The 26,367-nt window shown below is 38.6% G+C and overlaps 1 protein-coding gene across 2 annotated transcripts; it reads right to left on the bottom strand.

The window, feature by feature from the left end:
• Positions 1 to 1,806: 1,806 nt before the first annotated feature.
• npm1b (nucleophosmin 1b) lies at positions 1,807 to 24,430 on the bottom strand. 2 transcript variants are annotated; one of them, XM_060884769.1, is made up of 11 exons: positions 24,339 to 24,430; positions 23,753 to 23,835; positions 23,148 to 23,267; positions 19,733 to 19,826; positions 19,483 to 19,577; positions 18,723 to 18,799; positions 17,705 to 17,759; positions 13,853 to 13,936; positions 6,507 to 6,614; positions 5,179 to 5,253; positions 1,807 to 3,764 (listed from the first exon to the last, which is right to left on the bottom strand). In XM_060884769.1, exons 1-11 carry the CDS (start codon positions 24,379 to 24,381, stop codon positions 3,720 to 3,722), a joined length of 879 nt encoding a protein of 292 aa, XP_060740752.1. In that variant the 5' UTR covers positions 24,382 to 24,430; the 3' UTR covers positions 1,807 to 3,719. The 2 variants fall into 2 exon arrangements, with proteins under 2 accessions (XP_060740752.1, XP_060740751.1); XM_060884768.1 differs by having other exon boundaries at positions 3,694 to 4,686.
• Between the last annotated feature and the right edge of the window lie 1,937 nt (positions 24,431 to 26,367).

Below are 26,367 nucleotides of genomic sequence, written 5' to 3'. Positions count from 1 at the left end.
GGACTAATTATTCTGTATGTATTGCGCTGAAAGTGGCCCAGAGGTAAAGTTGGGTCATGCTGTTAATTAAAAGGTTTGAAATCATGACTGCACTGACATCATTCATTTGATTTCGCAACTAAGAATAAATTCCTGATCAACTCACATACATTTCCACTGTAGTTCACCTGTCTGTAGCTAAGCAACTTTTTTGGTTACATATAAATCTCCCTTGATGCTGCTAGATGTTCAGTAACAATTGAGGTAAAAAAAAAAAAACACTCTGGAATTAATACAGCTCATTCTGTAGATGAAAAGAACTCTCTGTCTGCAGATTCAACTCTTGTCACCCTGTCCAATTATTATCTGAGATGTTTAGGACTACATCCAATTTTTTTTCCCCCCTCACAAGATGATGCAAAATGTGTCAAAGCAGCCAACACATTTTTTCCCCAGACAGGTTCTAATCCTATAAATTGCCCTTGGTTGTAGCATGCAGTGCATCAAAAGCAACAGGAGCCCAAAACTCTATTGAGACTGTGTTTATTTTTGAAATAAAAAGGTTTATATTGACCCATAGCAGAGTTTCAGAATTAGCATCTGGGAGAATAAAGTATATACAAACTTTAACAAGTAACAGCCCATGAACACAACACAAACGCCAAGTTCACAATAAGATGGAGCCAAACTGACTGCTGGGTCAACAATACAGCTGTAAGATGACATTAATAATCAAAATGAATTTAAAAAAATGTTTTGTTTTTTTTAATGTTTTGTCTAAAAGGTATTTAGGTCTAATTATACCTAGATTTTGCTGAGGTTTTGGACATTATGCCACCATGTTTTTGCTCTGATTTTTGATTACCTTTAAATACATTTAAATAGGATGAAAAACAGATCTAATTACCTTTAAAAAATATATTACACAATTAAATAGAAATATATTTATCAGGTTTTTAAAGTTTTCTGGCCAGGCAAAAAAGTACAGAGCCCAGAAATACAGCATTTACACCTCTCTAAAAGTATACCAATGAGTGATAGCAGTCCAGTGATCGATTCTTCGGCATACTGTCTGAACTGGGACATGCAGATATGCATCTATGAGGTCTTTGAACGTGAACCTTTCTCTTTGACATTTTGGCATTTACAATATCAATGATCCTGCTGCCAATTTCATTAACAAAATCAGATAGTGGATCAAATGTACAGCACTTCAGGTGAGTCATGTTTAATTAACCTTGATGTTTTCTCAGCATGTACATGCTGTGCAAAAGGCAAAAGGGGAAATTCCATCCACCTTGTGGCTTTATAACAAGTCCTGACCTCACTTTTTGAACACAAAGGTATAGAAATATGTCTGAAACTCTTACAGGCCGCTAGGTATATTATATAGAGGTGGAATGTATATGTAAGACCTGGGTTATTAATTCGTAAGCTACATTAGGAGACATATAAATCATATCTCCCAACCATCACAAGCTATTATCGCCACCACGTGGTGACTACATGATGATGTAGCTCATCCCACTTAAGGAGGAACTTAACCACGTAGACTATAGAATAACTCAAGCCAGCTGTGTGCTAGCACAGCTTTTACAGCTTGTTCACAGCTTAATTTGAGTAATGAATTGTATGTTTAGGCAAGTATGTGTAAAAGGAGTTGCAGCACGTTAAGGAAATCATTTTCATCCCAATATGGATCCATCATGGCCACCCTGAAAGAGGATTTTGTTTGGGTGAGATGCATATGGCACGAGTCGTGTGCCAGCACAGACAAACTGCGGTACCCATAAAATCTGCTTGCACAACAAAGACACCAACACACTGTCTGGGGCAGTTTACTTTATTCCTTTTTGCCATTGAAACATGTGAATACAAAAAGCATGGATGAGTCAAACTGCAAAATAGTTTTTTTTAAACACTCTCAAGTATAAAGTATCTCACATGAAAAACAGGGCTAATGACTAATGTAGATGATTCGACAGCCTGGTTTTATAGCGATGTAATTTGTTTGGACGGATCAGAGATAGTGACAGTTTACTGGCCAATGGGAACCTGGATTCCAGCTGTAAAACTATATGGAATCTGTTGCTAAAATATGTATAGATGATGAAATGTGGCATTGTTGGGTTAGTTTTAAAAGCAACTACACAAATGTATTAGAAATACCATAGTTCAAGGTCTAAAGTACACTGCATGGCCAAAGGTTTTTGGACACCGGACCATCACTTTCACGTGTTTATTTTGAACGTTGTACTCCAGATTTAGTTCCACTTTTACTGCTATAATAACTTCTCAAAATGCTTACCAGTGAATTGTGGAGTGTGTTTTCGGGGATTTCCCCATTCAGCAACAAGAATATTAGTGAGTTTATGCGCTGAAGATTCCATTTTATTTCATAGGTGTTCAGTGGCGTTGAGGTCAGGGAATTGTGCAGGACACACCAACCTTGTCAAAACATGTCTTCATGGAGCTTTCTCTGTGCACATGGGTATTGCAATGATAGAACATGTTTGGACCTCTTAGTTCCATTGAAGGATCTTAATTCAGTATAAAACAGTATATAGAGACATCCTGTACAATTGTGTGCTTCCAATTTTGCTGCCACAGTTTAGGGACACAAGACTCACACGTGTGTGCTGGTAAAGATGTCCACAAACTTTTGGCCTTATAGTATATTTGACACATAAGTAACAAGCAGATTATTTTCCCCCCTATCCATGTTAACCATTAAAACATTCTGGGTTAAAACCAACTCTGAAACCTAAATGAGTAAGTACAACATTAAACACAATTAGAAGATGTAAAGGATTAAGTAATCCTACTTAAAATATTACAGGAGTAAAACAAAAGACAAATTCAGGAGTGCATTAATAAAATGAAATACTAGAAAAATGCTGAAAAGATAATGCACGTTAGCATTGCCTCTGGAATTCAAAGCACTAAACGAACTGGAATGCATCTGTGGAATCGTTTCACAATTTAAGCCAATGAATATTTTTTTGCTGTCATTTTCTGGCAACAGACTGCTAAAAACCCTTAAAAGATCACTTTATCTGATTACAGTACCTAGGCAAAGATACCTTGGCTCACCAAGATTTCCACCTTACAGAGAGCTATAGAAGCTCAGCCAGACAGGATTTTCGGGGCTACAAGGCTTACTGTGAGCCAGATGGAATCCTCAGTCAGATGGAACATTTTGGGCCAGACGGAATACTCAGAAGCAGACGCAATCTTCAGCTATATTTCAGTTGCCATGTTTTTACATTAAAATGAATAGCACTATTTACAGCAAATGATGGTCATTTCCAAACTATTCCAAGAAAAGCTGTCTGTAGCAAAAGGCTAACCTGCTCAGATATACTGGAAGACTCCTTCAGAAATATTCTTCCAATTCCTAAATTGGTGTTTATACTGCAATTAACCCCAAAGATGTATTTCAACACAAATTACCCTAGCTACTTCATAGCTGTCATACAATATTTACCGCCATTGATAGAAATCCTATGTCCGACACATCCACAACACATTGGAAGGGTTCGTTAGAATAACACAAGGTAATGAGCTCTCTTTAACTACTCAGTGTCTCTCTATTTTGAAAGTCTCATTACACACAGAGGAAAGTGGACGGTTTCCATTAGAGTGGGAGAAGCCAGAATTCACAGCTGAAGGCCATCACTGGATAGTCCTCTGGTACATGGGGGGACGCAAAAGGGGGGGGCGAGTCGCAAAAGCTGCCATTACTTTTTCAGTGTTTGTACAAAGTTCCAAAGGTCTTTGATCACCTGCAAGGAAAGAAATGGAGAGGAAAGGGAGAGAGAGGGGCAGAGAAAAACAGGCAGAGGCAGACGAGGGGGAAGAAAGACAAAGAAAGGATAAGTTAGTGAGACTGGAAAACTGGTCCCTCTCATATGGGAACTCATTAAGATGCTTAATAATTAGAACAGCATGACTCAGTTTTGTCTAAAAAGACCCACATTAGCGTTACATTAGGATAATGGGTGCTGAAAGACAAGAGGGGCGGGCCGACTGGTCTTGGACATACCAGAACATATGACTAGTGCCTCTTTCTGTCTCATATCTTTGCCTGCTGCCTGGACCAAAGTGCTTCCAGAGCTAGGTCTACACACACACACACACACACACACACACACACAAACTCCTTACACTCTCCATTAGAGTACACCTGCTCTGCTATGAGACTGGAAAACAGGGCCCTGCAGTAATGGATGCTCTGTTACCCAAAGGCAAAAATGTGTGCTCACAACAAATAAATGGAGCTGACTCAAGGGGCCCCCTACTTTGAACATGTGCGTACACACAATTACAGATACACGCGAGCATGCCATCACCCACATATACATAGTTTAATACAAGGAGATTTGATGCAATCTTGCATATACATGCAAGATTTGACAACAGGTCCCAGGGTGTACTCATGTAACCTAAATGTAATTCTATATGCAGATAAATCAGAGTTCTACTAGCCAGCAATCTTTTTGGGAAATAAAACAGTGTTTTACTGTAGGTCTAGTTGATAATTATCTCGTCGACTAGCTTGTCTTCTTTTTCCTGAAGTGGGAAAATCTGTCTAAATACTGATTATCTCTAATCTAGAAGAAGTCGGTGAGGCATTGGATCTGCTGAACTGCCTGGTACCAAGAGCATGCTTTTATCCGGTTTCTTCATTAGACAGTGCAAGAAACACTTTACAGAGAACCGGGGGTTGGGTGAGACAGAGGGGGGGAGAGAGAGAGAGGTAGAGAGAGAAGGAGAGAGAGAGGTAAATCATAAGTTAAGACGTCAGCCTTGGCAGCTCCCTTCTCTCTGTGCTGTGAGAGATGCAGTATTAAGCATATTTCATCGGCTACTCCACAGGCAGCGAACAGCTCTGGAGAACCAAAACAACGAGAAGAACGAACATAGGGAGTAACAGGCCGTGTCAGAAGCTCTTTAGCATGTGGCCCCTATGCTACAAAAAGTCAAGATGCTAATGCACTTGTACTCGTGGGTTTGAGAGCCTATTCATCTTTCAAGTGGAAGGAACTTGGTTTTTCAAGTGAGTTTGGTTAGTTCTTAAATACACACCTCTGCAGGACAACAAGGAACTATAAGTGTTGAAAAGAAAAGGCATGAGCCTTTATTAAGATAGTGAATAATAAATGGTTAACCAGGAGGCACAAGGATGGCGATACTTACTTGTTTATCAGAGATCTTGAAAGCGTTCTTGGCGTAATTCTCAAATTTCTGTTCCGTTTTTGGAAATGGCTTGCCCTGTTCAGAGAAAAAACATTGTTAAATAGCGTAATTTTCAGCACCTCAGGCCTCCACTGAGCTTAGAGATCTTGCTGAATTTCGGCCAAACATCGCTCTATTGACGAATAGGCTCAACTGCAGGGTGTTAGAAGTTCATATTTTCGCTGTATCAAAGTTATAATTCAGTTTGCATGAAAGTAAACAACTTTAAACAGTGTGTACCCCTTTTGTTAAATTCACACTATTTTAAACCAAACAGCTTCATTCTTTATTATTATTAGGATAATCGAAAAAGAAAACAAACAGTCAAAGGACAAGCAACCACACATTCGAATAATATGCTCATGCTTATATTCTTCAGAGTGGATTTGGTCAAAAAATCAGCACAGTACTTCATAGTTATGACTCAGAAACTAATCAGCTCGACTCTAGGGGTTCAAGGTGATGGTGCGGATGATTATCATGATTACAAGACTCTCCATGTGCAGCCATCATCAGAAGCATCACACTAATCCTCTCTGGAGCGCATTTGGCCAGGGGCATCAATGCCCATCTCTGTGTAAAAAAGTCGGTACGTGTGGAGGTCAGCTCTGATCACTTGTTGATAGGCTGATTGAGGAACTGACTTGGCTGTCAGCCGATAGGATGAGACAATCTCAACAGCATGAAAATGAGAGAGAATGGTCACTGAGCCTCAGGATAATAAAAAGAATTATTAACATCTGACTACCACACTGGCTAAGTCCTAGAAGCTACATCATTTACAGTAAATTCAAATCAGAGCCTAATGCCTGCCAAACGAAAATACACTAAAATTCATAGATAAAAAGCTTCTCTTTGTTGCTGATGCTAATAAATATCATGTACAAGTTCAGTTATAAATGCGTGACCATGTTCAATAATACAAGTAATACTAGTAACAAGTTACTGAGAAGGCACCTTAAAGGAATTAAAAAATATAAACAAATTAAGCTTTAATCTTCCTAATCTAAATAAAACTGGTAAACATAAGGGACACAATGTACCAAGAGCTGAAACGTCATATATAAGTCAAAATTCTGACAAACTAACACTTTCGCTTGTCATAATGACATCTGTATTTAAAAAAAAAAAAAAAAAAAACAATTCATTTTGAGTAAAATGTCTTCAGGGAAAACTAAAGAGTCTGAGGAAAGCTATTTCAGGAGGAAGCAAATGACAACTTGTCTTAATTACAGGTTAATGTAATCAGTAGCGAGACAGGAGAGGAATGAATGGGTGTATTTTCTTACCTCTTTAGCAGCGGTTGCTAATCTGTTCTTGACCTCACTTATGCTGAGCTTGCTGGGAGTTTTCCCAGAAAGTCCTGCTCCAGTCTTGTCTTTCCCCTTTATTGTAACCTGTGAATAAACAAACAGCTAAATCTGTCTGCAGCTCTGAGTCCTGAGTGCAGCTCTTGTGTGTATGCAAGTTTGCTTCCACCATGAATCATCAATCATACTATGTACATACAGGTACATGTGTAATGTTGTTCTGTTGATTGGGTCAAAGGAGCACATGCAGTACAAGGCTTTTTTTTTTTAAGTTAAGAAACGATTCACTGCTTAAAACAGCATTGTCTTTCAATGTTTTTTCTGCAACTCTGTGTTTTTTATAGAATTATAACGCACAAATTTGACAAGTGATTGAAATGTTGGCAAAGGAAAAATGCCAAATACTGCTGATCTATCATCAGTCTCATTCTCAACAACCTGATTCCTGATTTATGTTGAGAAAACCCCAATGGCAAGGACTGTCATTGTGTTATTGCCAGGAATCAGTCACTGAAATCAATCTAAGCCTAAAAGGACCGGCGCTATTTAGTTCTATTAACGAATGGCCCAGTAAACCTAAGCAAGGGTAGTGGAGTTAGATTAAAGTGAAAAAGGACACAGAATTCTCTGCTAATGACATGACAGCACCTTCTGACAAATATGGCGGGGTACAAATTATCCTTTTATTGCTTTCAAACAGGAGAGAACAAGCCCAAACTGCTCCAGAGCAAAGAGGGCAGGGACTCCATGCCAAGAGAAGACATAAAGGAGTTGTTTTTCAGTGTCGGGATCCTTGTTTCCCAATGCCCAAGAGTGTGAAAAAGGTCAAATTATCACAATCACAGAAACATGAGAGAGAAAAAAAAATAAATCACCAGCACAGAACACTGGATGTACAATGGACCAATAAAAAGTGAATAACTGCTAAATAAATATTCTGCCATTCTTGATGTATAGTTCTTTCTCTACAAAGTATCTGTCTCAAGGTAGTTGATCCCCACTTAAATATGACACATTAAAATCATTCTTCATGCTATTCAATTCATTCCTGATGCTTTCTCTGTCATGGAACAATCGCAGTGCTGCGTTTTCTAGTAATTTGGTTATTTTCCACAGGAGCCTATAATAAGAAGAATTAGTACAACCTTTAAACAAGAATGAATATATTGTAGAATAATTACACAACCTCAACAAAATGTTTTTCCAAATCTGAGAAAATAAAGAATGTTTAGATTCAGTACGTCAGTTCAGTAGTAACTGTGGTCCTGTTTGCATCTGATCCAATCATTACAAAAGCGTTTTTATGCAAGGTGACCAAGTCTACCCATAGTAAAGGATGGCACGTTCAAAGCCCTTGTGTATTACACAAGTAATGGCCTGTCTATACATGCTGCACAGCCTGGAATCCACTCTGATTGCAGGGTTTCACTGATGGACAGAGCCATGTTTTTACAACTGCGAGATCAGGGAATTGAAAGAGAAAAAGCAAGAGAATTAATTATAGAAGGTCTTTATATCTTATCGAAATTCTTTACTAAACTACTACATTAACCACAACCTCGAAAAAAATCCTTTCTTCCCATTTTAAAGAATGACAGAGATCAAAGGGTATCAAATTGTGTCAGAGATCAAAAGGGATCAAATTAAAGGACAAAAGCCCATGCACTCATGTCATACACACGCATACACGCTCTTACAGTGCTGGCTATGGGCCATGGAGGCCTGGTGTGGTGCAGTCATTATAAAGCTGGGTTTTTTCTTAGGAGAGTACAGCTGTGTAGCAGAGACAGCTGATAGGCAGAGAGTGCAGCCAGCTTTTTAATTTGTGCCAGACGCTGATTACAGATGCCAGGGGACAACACTTAATCACTAGCACGCCAGCATTTGATGTAATCGTCCATCCTGCACACTTATACGCACAGCCAAGGCACATCAGTATGTCCTCCTTGACACAGCTGAGTGCCAATTCATGTAGGTTTTTGGAAGTTGTAATTTGGAGCAAAACTTTGGATTGCCTTTCTAGCCAGGATTTGTGAATACTGACGGGAATCATTACTGTCATCATGGACCTAATTTATGGTACGGTGCCTGTGACGGATGTAGGGTTAAAGTGCAGTGACCTGTTTATTTATATAGTAATGCCAAACCACAGGGCACATAGGTAAAGTCAGCCAAAGATTTTTGGCATGTATTTATTCAGGTAGCGAATGAATGATGTTTTTATTGCCATATTGGTAGGTGTTAAGTGACTTATGCTAGGCGTTTGCCAGGTCATAAACAAAAATTACTGAATGCCCACTTGACCAGCTTACAGTAACCGAATAAATCTGTCATGATTCTAAAGCTTATTTTATAGTATTTGCAAATTAAGGAAACCGGTTTAAAGATGTGTTAATGGAGCTTGGGGTTAACTAACCAGGATTCATTAAAAAACATTGGTGTGATGTGCATTAGCTCTCAGTAATCCTGAAGAGTACTGTAAATCAGCAGACAGCGGTTTTACTCCAGAAGATAAGCATTTTATGAGTCTCCCACCTGTCGAGGAACAGCGACATCATTCATCATATTCTCCTCATTAACTCGCTCACAAGAGAACCTAGTCACCAATGTCAGCTTAAGAGATCCCATACAGAAAAAAAAAGCCCTGAACCCTAAACAACCTGTTTTGAATCTGTCAAAGCAGATCACTGCTGTACATGTCCAAACTAGCGAGACTAGCTCATTCAAGCTCATTGTTGGACTCTCGTGTAACTTTCCCGCAGTGGTCTGAACAGTAATCCAGCTCAATGGACATACAGCAGAGGGTGTTGAGTGTTAAGAATAAAGGTTGTCTGACGCATTATAATCACAGAGTACTGGGTTTCCGCTGTCCTCAGGGCCTGCAGAAACATCAAACACCAAACTCTAATGAGGACTAATGGCAGAGGAGTGGCCCATCGGAAATCACTGTGTGTGTGTGTGGTGTGTGTGTGTGTGTGAGTGCGTGTTTCAGAGATGGATGAAGTGTGTAATTTTGGCAGTGTATTTTCTTTAAAATCCTTTTAAAAATATACATAATACTTTACAGTTATCTGAACATGCGCATATAGGCAGGTGCACACACACGCACACACATATAAAGACACACAAAATGCTCCGGGCCGTTCCAGGGAATTAGCACTCCTCTCGACAAACTTCTCAAAAGCAAATAAGGCATTAACTTGCCCTTTTTATTGTTAGGTCAAGTGAATGGGCTACCAGGAGCAACAGGAAACCAGGTTAGTTAAGTGGGGTGTGGATGCGTGGTGTCTGTGTAGGTATGTGCATGTATACACAGCTCTATACAGAGAGCGTTAAAGGTGTTCCAAATGCCACAGGCAAAGGTCGAGCCTGGCCTGAGGGCCTGATTTCCACAAGTCAGAAATGCTGATCAATAAGTCGAAGGTATGGCCAGGTTTTTGTCACTCCTTAAATACAAGCAGTGATATTAAGTGCATATTTCAGTTCACTGGTTTCAATTCCTTTCAAACCTTTCCAAAGTTAGTTGTTCCCCCAAACTGGTACACATGTCCTGCTTGGTAAACATAGATAACCTTGAGTCTGTCCTTTATTATCCCGAAAGCTTAAAGTGTATGTCAGAGAGTCACTTACAGAATCCATCTCTGAATGTCTGATTAAAACAAGCAGTCAAATCTATTCCATGGATCATAACATCAAACAAAATGTTTGTCCACACATGCAACTATATGCAACTGGGAAAAGTGGGTTCCTTGGATCAGGATGAATTCTGGCTAATTTATTTTACATGCAGTCAAATACTCTGCTAGTGCTTTGATGTTTCCAAACTAGTTTGTTTTACAAATTAAAAATGACCCTATTGATCAGATGTTTTTGGAGCACAGACATACAGCTCTTTAAAACACACTTGCAATTATGCATTAGATTTGGTTCTAAGTGTATGAGACCTAAGTGTATGGGAACGTTCTAATACATAAGGAAGGCTTCCCTAGTGGTCAGGGATACTTGGATTTATTATTATTATTATTTTATTCCTAACAATAGAAAAGTCATCATATCACTTCCTAAAGTGTGGAAACCTATGAAAAATGGTAAGTTGCTTGTTCTGCCATGCATCAGTGGTGTTGATCATCGCCCACATTGTCTGTGACTTATGTCACAAAAGCATCCAGCTACAAGCCGGTTTGGCTCACACAGCCTGTATATAGCACATGAGTAGGCATATGATACACAGAAGTAAGCATCATCAATATAGTGTCACTTGTTATTAGGATACATATTTATCTGTGGGTACAGAGATCCTACAGGCAGCCTTTGAAGCTGTGTGTGTCATGGTAAAAGGGTGTGTCAAATCACTGGGACTGTTTATGCAGGTGAGGAGACAAGTTCGATTGGCACAATTGCCATTGTCGGAGCCTGGTAAAAAAAATTGTGCCAACTGCCATTGGTATCCTGACAGGTATTTGGCACACATGCTCAGGAAGCATTAAATGATTGCCTTCTCCTGTCTGAAGCAAGCGCAAAACACATGATGCAACAGATTGCCCTTAGGCACTCGGCAGCAGTACATTATTCCCACAGAGTTGGATTTCAAAGACCGCAACAGTGGATGGAAAACAAACATGGTTGATTTGTAAGTATAAATCTGAAGGATGCATGTTTCCACTTCCCAATTGTTGTTGAGCACAGACAATTCTGCAGTTGCCACATAAACGTTACGCGTCAAATCAAGCTCCCTCCTTTTGGGCTAGCTTTAACACCCAGGGTGTCCACAAAATATAAGAGCTGCCTTTAGAATCCCTGTAACATTGAGGTCTATGCATGCTCCACTATCTGGCTGCTGTCCTGACAGTGCCAACAGTAAGTGACAAACCTAGCAGATTTCCTGTTTTCACATGTAGAAGCGCCAAGATTTTTAAGTCAATTACAAGAGCTGTCTTAATAATAGAGGTATGACATAATATACACCACCAAAATATAGACTTTTTATATCTGGCAGAGATGCGAGAATTGACAGCAGACATACTGCAAAAGGCCGCTGTGTGTCTGCTTTGGGGACTATGGTTCAAACATTACTCTGTGGGAAAACCGAGTGGGTCGAAAGTGTCGGGTAAGGCCTCCAAAGAGCTATGGGGTAGTGACTACCAGCTGGCAAGTAACAGACCAACTGTTTGTGTTCCTTGGAGTACACCATAAAGGGATCACTGTCTGAAGATAGGTTAGCCCATTGGGTAAAGGAAATGATGGCATAGGCATAATTGGAAGCAGATCAAGAGGTGACCATTAAATGCCCTTTCATTTGTGCTATAGCTACGTCCTAGGCAGCAATAAGAGGTCTGGTGCTTGTAGAAATTTGTGAAGTGGCAGCAACGATCTCACAGCCACCTTTGGCAACAGACATACATACAGGAAGACTTCTAAAAAAAAATGTATCCCCTTTACATTTGGTTCCCTATTATTGTTTTGTTTGTGGTTCTTTTTTGGCATCCAACTTATGGCAATTTTAGACACGTGTGCATCGTCTTTTGAACTCAGTAACTCCATAAGCACATCTCCCAACAGGACAGTTGATCAGAACTGTGAGATCAGATCTGTGAGACAGAATTGTCTATCCTAATTAGCTACTGAAAATGTTTCTGGAATTTGGAAGTGGTTAAATATGAGTGGAGTGGACAGTTGAGGTCCCAGGAAAACTGGCTAATACAATTCCCAGAAAATTATCGGGAGAATTCATGTGTTAACAGAAGCCAATACATTGTCATAATGCTTATATAAAAAAAGCTATTGGCCATTTATACCTAGCACAGTTATTGGATGCAGTCTTTTCATATTAAATTACCAGCTGACTAAAAAAAGTATGTGGAAGAAGAATTCCATCAAATCCTTTGGGGATATATGAAATTTGTTCTTTTGCAAATTATACAATAAAAGTTCATGACAAGTGTGAATACTAGTGTCAATGGGAAAATATGTTGTTTTTAACCATTTGCACAAAATTACCTCCAGGTGATGTCTGCCTGGGAGGGGAGAGGGCCAATCCTTTAACAAGCACTGAGAAAACATTCTTTGGGTCTGATGTACTAAGCTGTTTGTGCCTATTTTCAGGCACAACCGGGGTGCATTGTGTGTGAAACAGTGTGTTACATACAAAGCTGCCTCTCCCTCATACATATGCATCTAAAGGGAGATGAAAAGGTAAACATCAATGCAAAAAAATGAAGAAATGTGATGTGTTAAACTTAAAAGGCAATTTGCGGTGACCAGTTTCACGCACGACATTGTCTGCCTCTCAGAGCCATGCATGTTGCTCAGAACTTTACAGCCAGTGTCATCAGGTGAATGGTTTCCAGCGGTATTGAACTACTGCTAAGATAAAATTTGGGAGAGGTTTTTCTACATCTATTCTCGTAATTATTCTTTATTTATGGCACAGCGAGGACTAATACATGATCATTTTAGACCTTTGGTATGTGAACTCTTTAGGCAACCTACATGTATTAATACTGCTTGTCTGTTGGACTGGTTATAGGTCCATGGTTTTATGTTTGCAATCATCTCAGCTCTGGGGTTTGTTTAAACTGAATTCTGCTGTTAAATATTATTTTCAAATACCATAGGTTTGAGCTCTTTCTCTTTATTAAACTAATTCCTGACAGACATTGTGGAGCAACCTTTTCTTCTGCAAAACTGATAAAACCTTGGCTTGTCTCAATAAAAAGCAAAAAATCACCTTTCCTATGCAGCTTTTACCTAAAGAAGTGCTCAGGTTTGACAAATAAAGCCTAGACAAGATGCCGTGTCTAATATTTAATTGCAAAGATGTTCATTCATTCATTCATTCATTCATCATCTACCGCTTATCCGAACTACCTCGGGTCACGGGGAGCCTGTGCCTATCTCAAGTGTCATCGGGCATCAAGGCAGGATACACCCTGGACGGAGTGCCAACCCATCGCAGGGCACACACACACTCTCATTCATTCACGCAATCACACACTAGGGACAATTTTCCAGAGATGCCAATCAACCTACCATACCAACCTACCGGTCTTTGGACCGGGGGAGGAAACCGGAGTACCCGGAGAAAACCCCCGAGGCACCGGGAGAACATGCAAACTCCACACACACAAGGTGGAGGCGGGAATCGAACCCCGACCCTGGAGGTGTGAGGCGAATGTGCTAACCACTAAGCCACCGTGCCCCCCCCAAAGATGTTCAATCTGGGAAAATTCATTTCAGTAATTAATTTCAGAAAGAATTAAAGATCACATTAATTAATATCAGACTAAAGAATTAGAACCTTAGTTAACACATTATAGGAAACCTACCGGGTTCTGAGGCTTCCCTGGTTTGTCATCTTTTTTCCCTGGTGAGCCATTCTGTTTGTCTGCACTCTTCTTTTTTTCTGGGGCCTAGGCAGAAAGACAGCACATCACAATCCTTCTATACTGGGTTTAAACAAAAGAACATGTGTCAGAAACAAAGAATCCCTCCAAGTGTCAACCTAGTTGTCTATAATGTCGAACAGTGCATCGTGACAGAGACCCTGAGGTTCTGATTGACTCGGTGTAATTGAATACTCCTTTATGATCTTTTTTCAGGGAGGTTGTCAGTAAGGAGTGATAAAAGTGCTCCGCAATTTGTGAAGTGTGTTGCCTGTCGAGTCATGGCCTGGAGGGCTTACACCACGCTGTCACTCCTCGACTCTATGGTGTGAGAGGGGGAGAAAGATGCAAAAACAAAGCCAAAAAGAAAAAGCAAATGGGAAAGGTGAGGTTACATGTCAGGAGCTGGAGGTTACCAAAAAAAAAAAGGCAAGTGAACATACGTGAAAAAGTCAAAAATGAGAATTCGGGCTCTGTCTTAAAACTGAGGCAGACTGAGACAGAGAAAGAGGGATAAAGGAACGAGAGGGCAGAAAGAAATGAGAGAATGACTGAGTTAAATAACTGTGAAAGAAGTGTTCAGCTGTCAAATACCCCACCACCACCACCCCACCACCCTAAGGGCTGGAATCAGCACTCACAAAGCAGGTATGCACTCAGTCTTTGATCTCCTCACACACACACACACACAAAAACTATTTCTCAGACATTAGTGACCATATATCTACTTTACCCCATTTTCTCACTCACACACCATGCCTACAACACACATGCTAATTCACACATACAAATCACACACATATACACATACACACGCACACACACACACAAGCCGTCCAAACTCACTTCCAGACATGCCAAACACAGTCTAAACACAAAAGCCAGGTGCTGAAGGAAAGACTTAACTTAGTGACAAGATGGAAGAGGGGATGGAAAGCGAAAGAAATGAGAGATCGGAAAGAAAAGAAAAAAGGGTATTGAGTAATGCCTTGCCATGCTGGATGACTTGGCCTCTTACAGTACTTAATGCAGATACCTGCTGCATGTGTCTAGCTGACCAGTAGGCATTTAGTCAGATTACAGAGGACTTCGGTTGTTATTCTCCAAACAGCATGCTTACAGTTAAAAAAAAACAGATGTCCAGGGGCTTGATCAAAAGTGTTCATCACTATTGAACACATGCCTCTGATGACTGTCCAAAATAACGTAAGCTTGATTTGGATTAATTTTAAAACTTAAAAAAGTAATCTCACAGCTAATATATAAGAAATTATGATGCATGACATAATATGACCAAATATTTTCTCTGTTGTTCCATGAGGAATGAGTTTGTTTTTGATGACTTTTAACATGGTAGAAAAAAGTCATTTTGTCTGTTCAAATCCGTTGCCCATTTACATTGTGTGCACTGTTTTGGACTGGTGTGGACTGGACTATGCACTGATTTTTTACAAATAACGGACCAAATACTACAATGCACATACACATAATAGACATATATAGCATGTATGTACATGGATAGCACAAACAATACACGAATAGCACTTTTAACAATGAACATTGCCTCAAACCATTACAGAAAGCATTACAGAAATATAAAAATTTTAAATTAAACTTATATTTATAACGAGCAAGCCTGGTCGCATGGTGGCAAGGAAAAACTCCTTGAGAAGATATGAGGAGGAAACCATTTATAGCCAATTAGAGTTGAGTAACCAGGAGCTTTTGAGCAAAATTTATAAAAGTAGAATTTAAATGACAAATTTATGTTTTTTAACAAAAATGTTTTTTAATTATTATTTAATACAGTAAGACACTTAATATTTCTATATTTTATTACTTCAATTTGCTAGGTAATTTGTAACACCCTCACTGCTGATGTAATAGTTACAGGTGACAATTATCCCACTAATAAATGCTGTCAGTCCAATGTCTCTGTTCCTAGTAAATAAGTAAAGGAGGAATTTCTGACACAGAGGTTGGTGGGTTCTTTGCTGGCCTTTACCTCCCGTCTCTCTTCCATCTGCTCTAAGGCAGAACACTGGCACCTGCTGGACATGATTAACACTCACAGTTCTTTCCTTATGCAAAAACAGAACTTCAGGCATTAACACCGTCCCGACTGAAAGTACTGGGACGGCAAAACCAATTCTATGGGTTTTCCTGTATGCTGAGGATATCTGGGATTGAGCTCAAAAGTGACTATAAGACAATATATCAGAATTTTAGTTTATATTTCATGATATTTTGATCTAGATGTGTTAAACTTTTTGTTTAAACCCACCCATTGATCAAAAGAATGGAACACGTGACCAATAGGTGTCTCTTTTTACCCAGGTGTGACTGTGCAGACTGACTGAAGACTGCATTTGTTTATTAAAAAGGATGAACATGCATAAAGAGAGCTGTCTATGGAGAAAAAAAATGCAAACCAGTATGAAGTTGATAAAAGAAGGAAAATATCAGAGCCACTGCACAAACAATGGACATTGCGTCAATAAACCAAACTGGAGTGTCCTGAAAATTAAAGAAACTACTGGTTTACCAAAAACCTGCCATCAAACTGGTTAGTCAAGAAAATCAGCGGCTGATGACAGACACACTGTAAGAGCTGTGGAAAAAAAAAAACCCAAAACAACAGCCAGTGACATTACCAAAACCTCCACAGGGCATGGATAAAGGTATCACAATCCACCATTTGAAGAAATCTTGTACAGCAGAAATATAGCAGCAGTAGTAAGAATCAGAAGGCTAGATTGGAATTTGCAAAGAAATAAAGAGATGAGTCACAAAAGCTCTGAAACCAAGAATAACCTCTACCAAGATCCAAAAAACACAAGCCTATCGGTCAAGCATTTTTGAGGCTGTGTCATGGTTTGGGCTTGAGTGGCTGCTTCTGGAACGAGCTCACTAATCTTTATTGATGATGTAAATTCATGATGGTAGAAACAGATTGAATCCAGAAGGCTACAGAAACATTCTGTCTGCCAATTTACAAAGAAATACATCCAGTCTGATGGGGGGAACTTTATCATGCAGCAAGATAGTGGCCCAAAACACAATGCCAACGCAACAAAGTACTTCATCAGAGGAAAAAGTAGAAGGTTTAGACTGGCCAAGTCGAACACCAGCCTTAAACACTCTGAGCATGCATTTCACCTTCTGAAGATAAGACTGAAGGGATAAGTGTATACAGTTAGGACATTCATTCATTCATCTTCTACCGCTTATCCGAACTACCTCGGGTCACGGGGAGCCTGTGCCTATATCAGGCGTCATCGGGCATCAAGGCAGGATACACCCTGGACGGAGTGCCAACCCATCGCAGGGCACACACACACACACACACACACTCTCATTCACTCACGCAATCACACACTAGGGACAATTTTTCCAGAGATGCCAATCAACCTACCATGCATGTCTTTGGACCGGGGGAGGAAACCGGAGTACCCGGAGGAAACCCCCAAGGCACGGGGAGAACATGCAAACTCCACACACACAAGGTGGAGGCGGGAATCGAACCCCGACCCTGGAGGTGTGAGGCGAACGTGCTAACCACTAAGCCACCGTGTCCCCCAGTTAGGACATATAATGCATTATTTAAAGTGACCCTGAAGATGGCTTCTGTCTGAGTCTGGTTCCTCTCAAGGTATTCCTCTGATGTCTCATATTTCATTCTCTTGACTGTCTCCTCTGGCTTATAAACATTTGTCTCAATCTAAATCTACATCCAAATTTCTATGAATAAAATTCAATCAATTTGAAAGAAATTTCAATAATAATTCGACTTACTTTCAGTGAGGGTTTGATGGGGTTTGGTGCCACTGGCTTTTCGTCGTCATCGTGTCTAAAAAACACAATTCAGATTTCAAATTGCAAATATTTATGTAATTTATTAGCTATCCTTTTATATAAACATATAAAGATTTTATAAACTGTCTAGCTGTTTACCATAGTATGCTGGAATTGAAGTGTAGTGCAGGGCAAAGTGCAGGATTTTAGCTTTAGTTTTAGGGTATTTACATTCATCATTTGAATGGTGAAAGCATTAAAGCACTTGTTTATCTGTGCCCCCTTTTCATGGGACCAAAAAAAAATGTGCAATAAAAACTTTTTTAACTACCAAAAATAACTACTGACGAACTAACAATCAGAAATTGTCATTTTTAATACTTGGTTTTGCAGTCAATGACTGCCAGAAGCCTGAAACCTGGACACATCACCATGTTATACTTTGCCAGGTCATTATTGCAGCTGTCTTCAGTTCCTGCTGGTTCTTGGGGGGTTTGCCTTCCGTTTTGCATTTAGCAAAACAAACGCATGCTCAATTGAATTCAAATCAGGTGCTTGATTTGGCCATTGCAGAACATTCCACTACTATGCCTTAAAAAAAAAGTCTTGGGTTTGAAAGTTTTGTCATATGCTTCGGGTCATTGTCCGAAATGTGAAATGCTGTCCATTGGGTTTGGAAGCATTTATCAGATTCTGAGCAGATATTATATCCCTAAAGACTGCAGAATCTATCCTGCTGCTTTCATTCTCTTGACTCTTGACTGCTGACTTTGACACAGATATGTACACCTCCTGATAGGGGCTCTTGATCAGGCTAGATTTTGTGAAGGAGTTTTTCTTCAACAGGGAAAAAAGATTTTCTGCCACATTAAAGTGCTATAATTCCTAGACCATTCACATGAATTGGATGTCAATACCCTCAAATTACAGCCAAAAGGTTTGGATGCAAAAGCACATTTATAGACCTGAATTCAAATCCTTAATACACAACTCAATCCATTAAGCAAACAATTCTCACTCATCGCTATCATCATCCTCTTCATCTTCACTATCATCATCCTCATCATCATTGTCTGAATCCATTTTGAGTTTCTTCTGCAAAAAAGAGATAAAAGAAACCAGCATGAATCGATATACTGAATTCTTAACCTTTGGGACAATCACAATTCTAGGCACACCTTGAAATACCTATGAACAAAATGTAACTGAAGCATGTTCACATTTATATTATATTTTTACATTTTCATTAAGTTCAAAGTCTAAGAAACCTTAAGATGACTACTTCCTGTTTCACAGGGTTTATAATTATTAGGTGAAACAATGGCCAAATACTTAGTCAACTCATCAACTTGGAAAACATTAGGAATACACAAAGAAAACAAAAAAAAAAACAAAAAAAAAAATTAGACAACAGCTATCAAAATATGCCCACAAAATGCCCATATCCACTGTTAATAATTAAGATTATTTAAACAAACAGAGCTGTAATGAGCCTGCCTGTAAGAGGAAGGAAATGTCTTTTGCACAGACACAATGATGAGGGTGATTAGAGAGGTAACAATTTCTCCAAGGATCAAAGGCAACGACTTTCAGATGATGTTAGCGTTTTCAGATAAAAACATGATCAAAATGTTCTTTTTCAGATCTAGAAGATCTTAACTGATTAGCAGTGTACCAGAAAATTTTAAATAAAGATCTGGCCGCCTCAGCAAATTAGCTACAACTGGGTCATTGTTAAATCTTCCAGAAAGTATTTAAAGAAAAATGATTCTGATTACCAGTGGCACTTTTCCAGTGGACATGTTAGATGGTCTTTTCACAGGTGATGTGTTATTCTCCTCTTCTTCTTCCTCATCATCAGAGTCCTTCATACCTAAGCCGCCAATGGGTGGTACACAATGCAAATTACACACTGCAAATGACCGTAAAACAAGATACACCTAAAAATGAATTGAACATAATAATAAGGAATGTAGAATGTTGTATGGAGACTAATAAGATACCAGAGAAGAGAAAATGAAAACTTACTGACAAAATGTTGCCCACTGATGTAGACTGGGCCGGCTCCGGACTGCAAACGGAACGTGAATGGGGGAGTGATTTCAAACCCACCTAAGCTTAACTAAAATCACACACAAAAATGAGATTATTATAATTTAATTAAATCATTTTGGATTATTACCTCTGTGTATTGGTCCAAACTGATGCTAGAGATAACATAATTTATATACTGACAGTTGTTTCGGCAAAGGTTTATACAAGGTAAGGTTAAGACAGTTTAGGCTTCTGAATACACCCTGACCTTTTATTATAGAGGTGACCCAAGGTACACGTTAACAAGGATACAATTTGGAAACCAACCACAGTGCAATAACTATTTAAACCACAGACATTATAAATTAAAATAGCTTTGCTAAAAATACAGTAGTGCCTGGCAGTGAAAGGACCGGCATCTTTCACGTTTAGACTTCATTTCCACAAACATGTTGAGTTCCAAAGCTGTGAGACATTATGAACACTATGTACCAGTAATACTCAAATGGAACTACAGTTAAACAAACTCTTCTTCAAAACACTCTGAGCACTTCTGGAATCTCGAACTGCAGCCAAAGATTGTGAATGAACATACCAGGTAAAGGTAGGATGCATGTGTTCATAGCAACTGAACGTAAACAGATAATGGCATGCAAGTGTGTTCTGGTGAAAGTGTACACACCAGCCATGTACTTACATTAAACAACAAGACAAATAATGCTGTTATTAAAAATCATCCCATAGTGTCAACCGCTTCCTGAGGGAAAGCTGGACAGTAGCCTGTAATTTAGATCCATTAAAAGCATGTTTTAATTTGATTTGACATTTAAAGTGTGTAAGAGACAAGTGTGTGTCCTCACTTTACAGGAATGAAAAAGATGACAGGGAGTAGTGTTAGTGGAAATTAATCAACGACGGGGTGGTGTAATGTGGCCTGACATGAAATGACAACGCATTTCCCACCCAGAATTGGCCTGTTTTCTAATAACAACACTTTTCAACATGTTTTTTTTTCTCTTATACCACAGCAATTCATTTTTAATTTATGATTTAGTATTTAATTTATTAACAAACACACTTTAACCATATATAGATATGTTTAATATTGTGGAATGTACAGGAGACATTCCTGTCATAACACATAAGAACAGATAGTCCTTTTCATCTTGTGAAGTTCAACGGCTGAGTCTCATTTCCGTTTCTCTTTGTGGGAAGTGCTCTCCAGAAATGTTGTTTCCTTTTAAGACTCTATGTGTCTCTTTGTTTTCAATGTCATGTGTGTGTATTAATTTGCATGTTATTTCTGCTGCTGTCCTGTTATTGGTTTATGTACACATCCCTTGGTTTTAGTGTTTTGAGTTAAAACTACTTGGTTATGAACTGATTACAATTATGGTTCAACTTGTGATAAACTTGCCTGCATGATGTGACTATGACTACAATTGTAAGATTTGGCCTAATAAACAGTGTACAGATCTTGCGCACTTGTATCCTGCCTCATCAACCTGCCCATTACTTCCTGCCCGTAAAACCACCAGGCTTGTGATGATTGATAGCATCAGAAATAATCAATAGATTCCAATATGGTGATTATGTTGAGTGATTTAAATGTCTGTAAGATACAACAGTGTTTTTTTGCTGTTTTATAGTTTTCCATGAATCTTAACAGCATGTCTGACGTTGAGCAGAGAAAAATGTTTCTCAGATTCTTGTCGGTGCTTGCCAGACAGATAAATCTGTGAAGGTCTTTACTTGCAAAATATGAACAGGGCTTTAAATTATGAAAATCAACTATCAAGGCTATTTTACTAAACACAAGTTCAATAAGTATCTCTGGCTGTTCACCACAGACCACATGCATTGATAACTTTATTTTAATTTTATTATGAGCTTAGATACAGCTAATAACTTTTTATTTCAACTTATTTTCAATCCCAACTTCAGTTCTGGAGGCACTAAATTAATCTTTTTTTTTTCCAGTTTCCACTTTAATGATGTAACCTGCTACATTTTTTGACCACCGCAACATCATTGTGTGAAAACTCAAATATATAAAACACTTCATTCTTACAAGTCATACATTTCTTGGTGTAATCACATGTGTATCTTTCATGCAGGACTGTTTTTTATATCATTAAACACCTAAAAGACAATAGATCCAAACAAACCATAAATAGAATATTAAATAAAGGTAAAGGTTGCTAACGAGGGTAATCATTTGAGAGCTACAACAGCATCATTAACAACATTCTTACATTTTTACTACTATCATTTTTAGACAAAGTTTGCTGAGCGTTTCTCTGTCATTTTGTTTTGTCTTAAAGAAGCATCAGAAAATAAAACATCATTATCAGTAATGGAATATAATCAGAATCAGTGCTCCCTGGTTTTTGTGGTGCATTGTGATTGAAACACATCCTATAATCAACCCACAGTATAGGCAAGTAAAGCTTTTCATGACAGATCAATTTATTCATATCGGATTAGATTCTAGTGATCCTATTATATTTATATTTAATATAAGTCTGTGAGCACAAAACTATGACATAGCATTCCCCTCAACTATGGAAAAAGGTCATTTTTTCCACAGCCGACGCTGAAAGGAGACGAGTGATTGGTGAGGTCATGGAGAGTTTTTTTTCACAGATGATCTGACAGATGATCTTTTTCACAGATGATCTGACAACCATGACTCAACCTATTTTCAAGGCACATTCTTTGAACATGTTAAAAAATGCATGGCTTTACAATAACAGAATGTATGCTTTTGTGTAAAAGCTCAATTATATTAGGAAAAAACAGCAACAGCCTGTTAACAGGTCTTTACAATCACATAATAATTTAGACACGTGCAGATAAAACTCCAGGGCAACTGTCTTTATTGTTCTTAATATGAGCTGACCTTTAGGTAATTTATCAATCAGCTGATTTGTTTCACCTGTAGACTGAACAAGAATAGGAGCTCACTATTTCACTTTTTCACATACGTACCTTTCACATACCAATCCACTAGAGGTTTCTAGAATTGTGTAATTTCAGAAATTAACTCCACGATTTCAATTGCAATTTTTAAAATTAACAGATTTTTCACAGATATGGCATCATCACAGCATGCATTTACAGAAGCCATCACAGAATTCAAAGTAATTGCATATGTGTCTTCACTGGCAGTAATTTAAAAGAAGAATCCTGTGATTGCAATTTCGCCAAGTGAAGCAGCTTAAAAAAATGCAAAAATTAATTTAACCAGCAAAAATCAACAAGAAATTTTGGTGGGACTGCTAGATGCTCTTGTTCTGTTAAAACTATAACAGTATGGGTTATATTTTACTATGTAATACATGTATTATAAAGTGCTTAGTAGTTGTTGATTTGATGCAGTAGTGAACTATTAGACTAAAGCACTTACAGAAGGCAGAATAGATGGCTTTAGAACAGCAAGAGGGATTTTGGTCGTCTTGCCATCATATGTCACTCCCTCTATCTCCACTGTATGTAACTTATCCTCTGCTTCTGCTCCCAGGCACACCTGAGAAGAAAAAGAGGTAAAGAAAAACTAAAACAATACGGTACATCCATAGGACCATCTCTAGAGCTCAGCGTGCATCAAGAAATGATAAAAACCCTGAGAAATATTTGTTTCATATGAGACAATCAAACCTGCAATATACATAAAACTAAACAAATATCTGTGCAATGCTTACAGGTTATCAAAAAATACACTAATATGTATATGGTTTATATATATCTGTTTCCACTAAAGTTAAATCAGTGTCCTTGGCCTGATCTAGTTATATTAACAGAGATGGTGTACTAGAGTCATATGACTTGACTCGAGTCAGACTTAAGTTGCAAATTTGAGACTTGCTTGACAAATATTTAAAAAAGACTCGACTTTGACTTGACATTCATGACTTGAGACTTACTTGTGACTTGCACATGTGTGACTTACCCCCACCTCTGTATATTAATCATACATGTATATATGTTAAAGTTAAACCGTGTTAAAAATACCGCTTTCAAAGACAACTGGTGGTCAACTTCATCATCGTCTACTTCGACTTTGTGCTCCTTTTTATCAGCCTTCAGCACACACCCTGTGCAACAAGAAAAACATCAGCAATCTGCACATCTGCACTGCAGAATGCAATTATTTAGCTAAACATTGCACTGGGAGTTCAGTTGCATACTAGAGCCGTTTGGGATTCAGTCACACTTTACAGTATCAATGCTAAAGTATGGACCTGAAGCAGCACAAGACGATATAACACTGCAATAAAATTCTATACGCTGGCACAGAACAGTAGAAGTGAGGCATTAGTCGTCGCAGAACTTCCTAAAAACAATTGAAAAGAGCTTAAAATAAACACATAACTAGCAAGTGACGTACTGTACCAAGACACCTCATTGTGTTCCTGCATGTTAGCAGACTGGCTAAAAACAAAGGTAAATTATGCTAACTGCTCAGCTAGCTAGCATTCACCATGGAATTACTTCGTGTTAGCTTAATATTTATTTACCAGGTTGCGTAAAGATGGAGAACGAATATCTAGCAACATAAAATGCCCAAGCAACATAACAATTTCTCGATGGAACTCACCAAATAAAAACATCTGGGGTCTGCTCAAGTCTTTCTCTGCCATTTTTGCGCAACAAACGAGTGGAAAGTAACGCCTTGTTTAAGGATTGACGGTAAAGCGACCCAATCAGAAAGCAGCCTAGGATTGATTGACGAGCCGTCGTCCAATAGAATTGCAGTGTGTAGAATTATTTCTACACTTTTTTTTTATAACGGCTTCTCTGAAATGTGTAACGTGTTGTATTTCTACACTAGATGGCGTGACAACAAAATAAATGTTAAAGCCGTGTAATATATAAAAAAGCCTTTCAAATGTTGTCTTATTGTCATTTAGATGTGTTAAATATAATTTTATTTGAACTCTGTTAGAGAAAAATGGTTAAATGGTCAAACTGTCGTTTGCACAGTACACAAAGCTATTACTTTAGACTAGACTTAAACTACCATTATGTTGGAGCAGCACACTATTTCTACACTGATATGCTGTTTTGGATTAAGTTAGAGCACTAGCAGGGGTATTTGGCATGTTAGGCAGTTTAAGTGGAGTTGATTGATGCCTGCGGATTGCAGAATACAGCAGGTACATGCTGGTGTTATATGCAAGTGCTTGTCATACATGACCTACTAAAGACCTGTTTTTGCAGTTTTTATGCAGGTTCAGTGCAGTTTCCTCCCATATTTCATCATACTTAACTACTTATTAAATTACATTCTCTAGTTATTTGAATGAAGGAGGGGGTCCATTCATAAATACACACATTTTTCTCTACCCCCTATGATACAAAGGGTTGTGGCGGATCTAGAGCCTATCCCAGAGGACTGTGCACACAAGGCAGGGAACACCCTGGCTAGGCTGACAAATTATGGCAAAACAACAATCACACACACTATGAATGTACAATGTAGAGGGCCAAATAAAACAATACAAAAGAAACCTGCAAATTCCACACACACAGGCTAGATGGAGGATGTCAACCCCCAACCCTGGAGGTGCAAGGCAAGCATGCCCACCACTGTGCCCCTGACTCCGACATATGGATTTGCCATAACAATATCCTACTTCAAAATTATAAATACAGATTCTGAAAGTATCTGCTGGTGCACTGTGTTGTTATTGTTTCTTGGAGATATGTGCTGTGTTGTGATTGACTTGTAGAGGTGTGTATTGTGTTGTGACTGGCTTATGGACTGGGTTCACTGGGTTGTGGCTAAGTCGTCAATTAACACCTACAACAGGTTGAGACAGCTAAAAGTAACAATCATTTGTGCAGGTGTGCAATAGATGTTTGTACTGTCTTTCTGACATTAAAAATACTGAAATACTGTCATATTTCAATCATCGTTTATCTTACATAACAGCTTTATTATGTTTGGTTCTGAAGTATTTTTTGGGAGCACAGGTGGGAATACAGTCATAGGGGTAAAATGCAAAGAAAGGAAACCCACTAACTCCAGACTGACAATATGGTAGTTTTTTATCAGTACAATTAATTAAAACCCTTCCCTCAAACTTTCTTTGGGTAAATTTCATTTGGAAGGTCAGACCCCCAAATACCCCCAATAGCCTGTAATTACACAGGTGTCTTAGCATGGTTTTGTTTCACTAGACTTTACCAAATAACAGCAGATCTTGATATAGATCCTTTAAATTCTCTAAAACTGTACTGGAGAGATGAACAACAATCTTCCAAAAACTACTTTCTTGGTGTTTTGATGATGGTTACTCAGTGGTTAAGATGTTGTTTACTAATCAGAATGTTGAGTTTGAATCCCAGGGCTGTTAATCTGGCCCTTACAAGCAAGCCCTCAACTGCTCAGTTGTATAAGTGAGATAAATATAAGGTGCTCTGGACAAGGCCTTCTGTCAAATTCTGTAAATGTAATACTGGAGAGTGCTCTCTAATACTTCACTCCATAGTTGGTAAGATCTGTTGCTGGTTCTGTCACTGTTTATACTGTATTAGTATACAAAAGGAAACAATGTTCTTGTCTTCTTCTGTTCATTGATATATTTTTTTTTTGTTCTTATGCAAAGTGAAATTAAATGACT

Source organism: Tachysurus vachellii, chromosome 13 (genome assembly GCF_030014155.1).
Source record: "Tachysurus vachellii isolate PV-2020 chromosome 13, HZAU_Pvac_v1, whole genome shotgun sequence".
NCBI lineage: Eukaryota > Metazoa > Chordata > Actinopteri > Siluriformes > Bagridae > Tachysurus > Tachysurus vachellii.
Note: the sequence above shows the minus strand (reverse complement) of the source record. Positions and strands in the feature narration are given on the sequence as shown.

Bases quoted from the DNA above. Each gene is read 5' to 3' on its own strand.
- npm1b (XM_060884768.1), bottom strand. From the start codon at position 24,381: ATGGCAGAGAAAGACTTGAGCAGACCCCAGATGTTTTTATTTG. The intron at 17,760-18,722 runs GTGAGAATTGTT...TGTGTTTTTTAG, and splicing joins GAGGATGATGATAGCGATGA to ACACGATGACGACGAAAAGC. The intron at 5,254-6,506 runs GTAAGAAAATAC...TTCTCTGAACAG, and splicing joins TAGCAACCGCTGCTAAAGAG to GGCAAGCCATTTCCAAAAAC.